Raw genomic sequence first — 10,145 nt, 5'->3', positions numbered from 1 at the left:
TTGTTGCTGTTTATATTCAAATAGCAATATTCCAGCAATATAATTACGGCATGTGACGCAATTGAAACTGAAGTGAGTGAGTATGGTTAAACGCCGCTTTTAGCAATATTCCAACAATAGCACGGCAGGGGACACCAGAAATGGGCTTCACACATTGTACCCATGTCGGGAATCGAACCCGGGTCTTCAGCGTGATGAGCGACCGCTTTTACCATTAGACTACACGAGCGGCCCGATTCTGGACCAGAACAACCAGTGGTTGATGTTATGAACAAGCCATGCCGTTGGGTACAATAACACTCAATCAACATATTCACCCAGCGTCTCCACCCGATTAATTTTGTTGCCTCGTAGGAAAAGCACAGGTTACTGGGGACCAGTTTTTACCCTGTGCCATGTACCCCAATGATGTGAACTCCACAAATGTCATTTTTGTTGTATACATATAGATCTATTTCAGAAAAAACACACCAAAAAAACAATAACAAAAACAAAAAACAAAACATAATTTGTAACAGAGCTAGAATAATTCTTCACATTGAGTTTATACTTTTCAAAAGCATGTTAAATTTGACAAAATGCTTGCTTTTACGTTTGAGTGTCAAGTCAATGAACAAAATGTAACATGAAACTCTTCACATAGAATGCAGAACAACGTTTCACTGTGAGGAGTTTCAAGTTGCCTTCACCTTCACCCTTGTGACCCCTGACCTCCAAGCATGGCGGCGGATGGCAGACTGTTTCTTGGAGTTGACTTCAGCACTCAGCAGGTGCGTATGCCACAGTTATCATTTCAAATCAGGTTTGGATTTAATGTAGAAATGCCTTATAAACGCAGTTGTGAAAGCGAATGTGTCTTGCCAAGCTTGTCACGTATTTGCGACAAGTTCTGTATCTTATCTGCACGAGCTCAGTCGTAAGTAGGTGACGGGCCTCCCAGTTCTGTCATCAGCTGTCCGGTAAATGATACCTGATAGTAACCTCGACATGTTTGTTTGACCGATTTTCTATTTCAACTGCTTTGGTTAACTTATGTTGGCAACATTGAAACACACCTATACTGCATTTTTTATAAAGCTTTCCATAGAATAATGTTGCATTTTCGAACTTGATTGAGATACCCACGATACTTTTAGTTTTAGGCCTACGTGATTGTTTAACATAAAAATAAAATTTTATATTTAAAGTGGGTAACATTTGTAATGTATTTTGGGAGCAATGGGAATGTCATTTAATAGATGTATATAGTATTAATGCCCCAAACAGATGGATGGACTGTCGTCATGTGATTCATAGGTGGAGATATACATGTCATGATGTAATCCCCCTCACACGTTTTCGAGCCTCACCTATTAGGCCTATCGATCCCCTTAACAATGACCGTGAGCTTAGTGACATATACAAAATACTTGCCTCAAAACCCACTGAATACATCAAAGTGTTCGCCCCTTGCCGCTGAAGTAATGTTGCAAATTAAGTTCCATGGGGAAAGATATTCAAAAAGTAATGATCAAAAACATACCACAAAACCCAAAAATCTTTGCACATTTTAATCAGACTTGATCTGATGATCATTTTTCGTCTGAACAACTGGATGCACCAACAATGTATCGGTTACTGTCTGTATAAATGCCATGTGACTGTCCATGGTGTGCACCTATTTTTAACTTGACTTTAATAGAGGGGCTATTTTCTTGAAAATGCTCACAATCCTTGAAACACTACTGTGAAAATAAACATTGTAAAATTGAAATTCACATTTTTGCCAGGTTAAGACTATTGCAATCAACGACAGCCTAGATGTTACCAATGAATACAATGTCAAGTTCGACACGGAACTACCAGAATACAAGTAAGTCTCACTTGTTGCAGGCTTGTAATGTTTTTGAATGTAAAAATAGTGATACAGTGTTCCTCAATACACAAAATAGAAATATTGGGACAAATATTACACTATACTGTAAATATTTGCCATGCTTATATTTCCAATTGGTTTGTTGATGTGGATTGAGGGTTGTGTTTGATTGTATGAAACGTCATTTGCATATTACTTGGATAAACTATTTGGAAACAGGAATTTCTCCTGCAAACAGAGCCACACAATTTCAGAATGGAACATACACTTTTGAAAGTTCACCTGACATAAATCTTTTTAGTACTTTTTAATAATAGTCTTAATTTTTTTTGATAATATTATTGTTAATTATTTGTGTTTCCTACAGGACACATGGTGGAGCCAACATCCATGAAGACCATGTGACTGTCACTGCTCCCACAGCCATGTGGGTAAAGGTAGATCACAGAGAGAGTTGTCTCCCATCATCTGTTGCCACTTCCCATATGATGGTAACAGACTGAAACACAATCAAAATGTGTTATCAACTCGAAATGACAAGATGTCTTTTTGTGCTCAAGTCTGTCAACACATCAAATGAGATTCTAATCTAAATGACAACATGGTTGTGTTTGATTATCTCATGTCTAAATGCACAGAACAACTTAATTTGATTTTTGTGGCCATATTACAAAAATTCAAATATGAATTTTCAAAGTGGGTCAGTATATTTTTTTGTCTTTTCAGTTGGCATGGTTATGTAATCACTTGAATCAGTGAATAGATTATAATACTTGAGTTGCAAGAAAAATGTTGCTTGAATAGATTGAACCAATTCAACTTACAGTATTCAGAATTCATAGATATGTTTTTTCTATACTTTTTATCTGGTCTGTCCGTCTGTCGGTCTGTATTTCGTTTACGGAGATAACTTGAAAACCGTGAAAGATTGTTCATACAAAGTTCATGTGATACTTGGCACATGTATGAACCAGGGGCTGTAGTGGTGCCTGGTGCTATTGTGGGGGCCGGGGGGATTTGTCATCTTCTGACGACTCTTGTTTGAGACAGCAATAATAGATTTTGAAACACATTGAATGATTATGACACCTTCTTCTTGACCGAAAAATATCTTTTGGATATAAATGTTAAGAAATTCCGAACAGCACTATCCCGTTTCAGATGTAGTTCTCATGACCTTCTAATAGAAAAAGGTAGACATTTAGCGATACCAAGGGAAAACAGATTGTGTAAATATTGTACTTGCCAAGAGATAGAAGATGAATACCATTTTTTGCTAGTCTGTCCATTGTATGCAAATATCAGAAAAGAATACATACATAAATATTTTTATCTGAATCCTAGAATAGACAAATTTTATATCCTCATGTCATCCCAAAATGAAACAGTCACAAAATATCTTTCAATGTATATATATCATGCAATGAACATCAGATCCTCTGCACTATAGATGTGATATTTTGTTACGATATATGTAATTCCTATTGCACCCATTGCTACTGTATGTATATATGTACTATAGCCCTATGGCCTTTTCAGTACTTGAAATAAAGATTGATTGACACCTTCTTCTTGCAGTGAACACATCAATATTTACATATTAAGTTGTTAGGAAATGCATTTTTCACAGCAGTATCTGGTGGCCCTGGGTTATCTTCCATCCTTGATTATCCAGAGTATTATATCTCCTTTCTGTGTTGATAAATTCCCTGGACCCAGTCACCACGACACCTTAACTTAGAGCCCTATTGGAATTGCATGACTGAAAATATCCCTCAAATGACTCACATGAACGAGACATTCTGTGCTGAGCTGAAATTAGGAGTGATGGAGGTGGTGATGTAACTTCTAAATGGGTCTGAGGTAATAATATTAATAGAATGGTGATATAATGCCCTGGATAAACGAGGATGGCTTTCCTCCAATGTAACATGCATTGTCAGTCTTCAACTTTAGCCACGAGTCTGAAACCTTGGTCAATTAAATCCATTTAACCACTGGTCTGAAGACCTGTCCTGTTAAATTACTTTTGGTCTAAACGCAGTTGTAATAAAAGTCTGTATTTCAACATTTTAATCTGCTGGAAAGTATCTTGTGAAGTGAAGTTGGGGCTAGGCAGAGACCACATACCGATATACCGGTAAAGTCTCTGGGTTGGACGAGGTTTTGCCACAGTCTTCCTTATTATGCCTTGATGAACCTGAACTACTTTGCATTAGCATGACCAACACACTGACTGTAGATCCATGTCTGACCCAGGCCCTGGATCTTCTGCTGGACAAGATGAAGGCCGACAACTTCCCCTTCTCTAGAGTGGCGGCTCTCTCTGGGACAGGACAGGTAAAACTGATGAAGTTACAAGCAACAAGTGATGTTTTATAACAGTAATTTTTCCTACCCTCAAATGTTTGGCTCTCATTTAGCTAAATAAAATAATAGTTTTGGTGCTCAGGCACCGCCTAAATCATCATAAAGTCTGCCATACTTTTCGTTTTTATTTCCATTTTAAAATTTAAAAAAAAATCCTAATACTTAAAAACGATGCTATCCACTAAACAGTTACTTCCCTTTACACGCGCACTGCTTTACTGCGCATCTCATGTTATGGTGATGGCGGCAATAGGAGCTTGTATGCTTGTTAATGTAGGGAGGCCCCTTCCCAGGATGGTACACAACTGTTTATTTGGTTACATACTAGTTAAAACAAAAACAAAAATCCACGGCCCGACCGCCCTATATTTTCAAAAGTCATTGCCTGAGAACCAATTCTTTTATTTTTTTAAGCCTGACATGATTAAACTGCTCTGCGACTTTCCAAATTAACTGGTTTATGGTGCTCACAATATGTATACATCAATAAGATAACAGTAGTTACTGTCAGCACAAATTTTTGCGGTCTATAGTGTTGTCTTTCGTTTACTATTGTCTCGTGTCCAGGGGTGGTGGGGTAGCCAAGTGGTTAAAGGGTTGCTCGTCAGCCGAAGACCCAGGTTCGATTCCCGACATGGGTACAATGTGTGAAGCCAATTCCTGGTGTCCCCCTGTCGTGATATTGCTGGAATATTGTTAAAATATTGCTTAAAACCATACTCACTCACTCACTCACTCACTCACTCACTCACTCACTCACTCACTCACTCACTCACTCACTCACTCACTCACTCACTCACTCACTCACTCACTCACTCACTCACTCACTCACTCACTCACTCACTCACTCACTCACTCACTCACTCACTCACTCACTCACTCACTCACTCACTCACTCACTCACTCACTCACTCACTCACTCACTCACTCACTCACTCACTCACTCACTCACTCACTCACTCACTCACTCACTCACTCACTCACTCACTCACTCACTCACTCACTCACTCACTCACTCACTCACTCACTCACTCACTCACTCACTCACTCACTCACTCACTCACTCACTCACTCACTCACTCACTCACTCACTCACTCACTCACTCACTCACTCACTCACTCACTCACTCACTCACTCACTCACTCACTCACTCACTCACTTTTTCTCCTGTGCATGCAGCAACATGGCAGTGTGTACTGGAGGAAGGGAGCCCGGGACATCCTCTCCAGTCTGGATGCCAGCAAGTCCTTCAGTGATCAGCTTCAGGTATGTCATGGAAGCAGGGGTTCTAGATCTACTGCGTGATCTTGGTGTTTGACTGTCAGGCGAGTTTTGAAACAGGGTGGACCATGGCATTACACAATTCACATGGAACTAAAATGCAGGGTCTGCATACAGTTGTTCAAAGCACATCAAAATTCACTTTTCTCATTGTAGTGCAGTTTTTGCCTGAATTAAACAAAACAGCTACTAGATATTCTATTTTACTAATCATGCTTATTGTGATAAGAAAAGAAATATGAGTTGAATCCAAGGTTTAACACCGATGGTCTTAAAATACAACACACAAGTAAGTAGCTTTCAATAAAAGGGAGATTTGACAGCTCACCTGGCCAAGGAAAGGTATCATGTGTTTCTGGTGACCTTTTCAGTTAAAAATACAGGTACATTCTTCCACCAGTTCCAATTTCCAAGCATTTATCTGCTGAATAGAAACCGTTAACCAGCCACCTTTAGGCCAACAGGAGAAAGATGATAGCTTTGAAATTCCGCCATTTTTTATGCATGTACGATATTCAAGAGGACATTCGTCGTGAAGATCTGGGGTAGAATCGATCTTCAGCAACCCATACTTGCCATAAAAGGCGACTATGCTTGTCGTAAGAGGCAACTAACGGGAACAGGTGGTCAGACTCGCTGACTTGGTTGATGCATGTCATCGATCCCGATTGCGTGGATCGATGCTCATGATGTCAAACACTGGATTGTCTGGTCCAGACTCAATTATAAACAGACTGCCGTCATATAGCTGGAATATTGCTGAGTGTGGCGTTAAACAACAAACGAACGAAGTATTTGTCTATGGCAACAAACCAATGGTATTCAGTTCGAGCCACCTAGTTCTTAATGGATAAATGACGACAGTGAGTTGTATTAGTTTCATCACACCTTTGAAGGCTCTTACTGCTGTGTAGGTATTGATGTTGTCAGAAGAGATGTGTGTTTTACTGTTGCAGGACAGCTACAGTATCAGGGATTCTCCCATCTGGATGGATGCCAGCACGACAAAACAGTGTCGGGACCTGGAGGAGAAGGTTGGAGGACCACAGGTATAGTGTCATTTACCACAGGAATAATGTAGCAGCCACAGGTATGGTGTCATTTACCACAGGAATAATGTAGCAGCCACAGGTATAGTGTCATTTACCACAGGAATAATGTAGCAGCCACAGGTATAGTGTCATTTACCACAGGAATAATGTAGCAGCCACAGGTATAGTGTCATTTACCACAGGAATAATGTAGCAGCCACAGGTATGGTGTCATTTACCACAGGAATAATGTAGCAGCCACAGGTATGGTGTCATTTACCACAGGAATAATGTAGCAGCCACATGTATAGTGTCATTTACCACAGGAATAATGGAGCAGCCACAGGTATGGTGTCATTTACCACAGGAATAATGTAGCAGCCACAGGTATGGTGTCATTTACCACAGGAATAATGTAGCAGCCACAGGTATGGTGTCATTTACCACAGGAATAATGTAGCAGCCACATGTATAGTGTCATTTACCACAGGAATAATGTAGCAGCCACAGGTATAGTATCATTTACACCAGGAATAATGTAGCAGCCACAGGTATAGTATCATTTACACCAGGAATAATGGAGCAGCCACAGGTATAGTGTCGTTTACACCAGGAATAATGGAGCAGCCACAGGTATGGTGTCATTTACCACAGGAATAATGTAGCAGCCACAGGTATGGTGTCATTTACCACAGGAATAATGTAGCAGCCACAGGTATGGTGTCATTTACCACAGGAATAATGTAGCAGCCACAGGTATTGTGTCATTTACCACAGGAATAATGTAGCAGCCACAGGTATAGTATCATTTACACCAGGAATAATGGAGCAGCCACAGGTATAGTATCATTTACACCAGGAATAATGGAGCAGCCACAGGTATAGTGTCGTTTACACCAGGAATAATGGAGCAGCCGTAGGTATAGTGTCATTTACACCAGGAATAATGGAGCAGCCACAGGTATAGCGTCGTTTACACCAGGAATAATTGAGCAGCCACAGGTATGTTGTCATTTACACCAGGAATAATGAAGCAGCCACAAGTATGGTGTCATTTACACCAGGAATAATGGAGCAGCCACTGGTATAGTGTCATTTACACCAGGAATAATGGAGCAGCCACAGGTATAGTGTCATTTACACCGGGAATAATGAAGCAGCCACAGATATGGTGTCATTTACACCAGGAATAATGAAGCAGCCACAGGTATGGTGTCATTTACACCAGGAATAATGTAGCAGCCACAGGTATAGTGTCATTTACACCAGGAATAATGGAGCAGCCACAGGTATGTTGTCATTTACACCAGGAATAATGGAGCAGCCACAGGTATAGTGTCATTTACACCAGGAGTAATGGAGCAGCCACAGGTATAGTGTCATTTACACCGGGAATAATGGAGCAGCCGTAGGTATAGTGTCATTTACCGCTGGAATAATGGAGCAGCCACAGGTATAGTGTCATTTACACCAGGAGTAATGGAGCAGCCACAGGTATAGTGTCATTTACACCGGGAATAATTGAGCAGCCACAGGTATAGTGTCATTTACCGCTGGAATAATGGACACAGTGATGTGCAGACTGCACATTATGATGTGCTGGGCATATCACTGCAACTCCCATGTAATTGAACCAGGTTGCTGCTGTACAAAGCGGTTTTAGCGCTAAGGTGATCGTAACTCCCATACCTTAATATAGACTTCCAACTGTTGTAGCGCCAAGGTTGTTTCGTACAATGGCACCCTGGTCTAGGCACACAGAAGTCAATAGTGTGGATCACTTGCTGGTGGTATCAGCAGACATTGTTTCCACCTAATCTCCATTTTAGTTGCCTCCTAGGTCACGCTGGAAGGGGCCAAGGTCACTTTGACATGAAATCCACATATCAAGGGAGACAACTCTTTGAAAGTAATTTGTTCTGGTAGAGAGATTTGCGCCTTGAACCATGCTGTTGGCCTTGTTAGCATCCTTTCTTTTAACTTTATTAGCCTTTGTTGTTTGGATTATTCTTTAAGTTCCTTGACGTAAATAGATTAACACATTGGCCAAACAGAATATCAATACTACTCTCAAGTTCTCATGGCTATATGGCTTGTGCATGAAGGAGGGGACATTAAGTGTTGTAGTTATTTAGATGCAGTGAGTCATGTTTTCCTACAGTTGGTGTACCACCTCCGTGGTCTAGTGGTAGAGTGTCCGCCCGGAGAGCGGAAGGTCAGGGACTCGATCCTCAGCTGCGTCAGACCAAAAGACATTAAAAGATGATACTTGTTGTTACCCTGCCTGGAATTGGGCATTAAGGGGCTAAAACATGGTCTGGTCAGCTTTGAGTCGGTATACTGTGTCTGAGTGGGGTATTCATGTTCAACTGCGGCGTGATATCTCAGTGGGCTAGCACTATCAAATCGGCATTAGTCCAGATTAGTACAAGCAGACACACACACACATTGCTACTTAAGTGCAGTGATCTTGGATGCGACGTTAAACCCCATTTCACCTCAGCATAATGTTTCCCATTGTGAGGTGTTTCAATTTGAAATATTTTCGAGACTTTTCCTGAGTGACATTGCTTTGACTTATTCAAATTTTCCTCCAGAGTTTGACGGACATTACGGGATCCCGAGGATATGAGAGACTGACGGGAAATCAGATTGCGAAGCAGTATCAGACACAACGAGCTGCATATGACAACACAGAGGTATGCAGTGCCGGTGACACTGAGAACAACAGCTGACAGCTTCACTTTCAGATATTGCTTCACCTGGTAACAAAAATGTTAATTTAAGATATGGATTTACAAATTACATCTGTACTTACGGGACCTGATTCAGGTTTTTAAAAAAAGGTTTGTTTAGGCTTAAAAAAATAAAAGAATTAGTTCTCAGGGAATGACTTTTGAAAATATAGTGCGGGTGGATGGTGATTTGTTTTTGCTTGTTCAAACTAGTATGTAACAAAATAAATGGTGTACCATTAACCTGGGAAAGGGCCTCCCTACATAAACAAGCACACAAATCCTATTGCCGCCATTACCACAACACAACATGCTCAGTAAAGCAGTGTGTATGTAAGGGTAGTAACTCCTTGCTATATTGGATCACATTGTTTTTAAGTATTAGCATTTTTTATTTTTTTTAAATGGAAATAAAAATGAAAAGGGGTACGTCTAAGACCTGCATCACTTCAGACTTTCCTCCCATATTAAGCTGAAACGCTGTCATAGGTGTGTACAGGTGTGAAAACCAAATGTAGTATGTTGAACGCAGTAAACTTTACTGAGAGAGGTTTTTGATAGTTTGGACCCCTCCCTTTTAAAAATGCTTGATCCGCCCTTGGCTGTGATATTACTAGAATAGTGTTCAAAGCGGTGTTAAAACCCAACTCACTCACTACTAATATATGTAATGATAAAAGCTAAGTGCATTGAAATGCTTGCCTTGCTGTTTCACATGATGAAAAATAATTTATGCAAGCATGAACTTAAAGCGAAAAGTGCAAGTGTCCCTGTCTTGCATTAATAAAGTGACACACTTTTGTCTGGACATATTGTAGCACATTGTTATGTCAGGGATCACTGCAAGGGTAGAAATAATGACTCACATAAAG

General features: G+C 40.4%; 1 protein-coding gene across 2 annotated transcripts in view; it reads left to right on the top strand.

The window, feature by feature from the left end:
* Positions 1-674: 674 nt before the first annotated feature.
* Positions 675-10,145, top strand: part of LOC124131320 (xylulose kinase-like) — a 32,730-nt gene continuing 23,259 nt past the window's right edge. For both annotated transcript variants that reach the window (XM_046494521.2, XM_046494520.2), the window contains exons 1-7: positions 675-770; positions 1,770-1,852; positions 2,223-2,292; positions 4,115-4,195; positions 5,406-5,492; positions 6,464-6,556; positions 9,136-9,237. In XM_046494521.2, coding sequence (XP_046350477.2) covers positions 720-770; positions 1,770-1,852; positions 2,223-2,292; positions 4,115-4,195; positions 5,406-5,492; positions 6,464-6,556; positions 9,136-9,237 — 567 coding nt within the window. In that variant the 5' untranslated portion in view covers positions 675-719. The remainder of the gene's footprint in view (positions 771-1,769; positions 1,853-2,222; positions 2,293-4,114; positions 4,196-5,405; positions 5,493-6,463; positions 6,557-9,135; positions 9,238-10,145) is intronic.

This window comes from Haliotis rufescens, unplaced genomic scaffold (genome assembly GCF_023055435.1).
Source record: "Haliotis rufescens isolate VD_foot unplaced genomic scaffold, xgHalRufe1.0.p SCAF_1, whole genome shotgun sequence".
Classification (NCBI taxonomy): domain Eukaryota; kingdom Metazoa; phylum Mollusca; class Gastropoda; order Lepetellida; family Haliotidae; genus Haliotis; species Haliotis rufescens.
The sequence above is the reverse complement of the archived record's forward strand: the minus strand, read 5'-3'. Positions and strand labels throughout refer to the sequence as shown.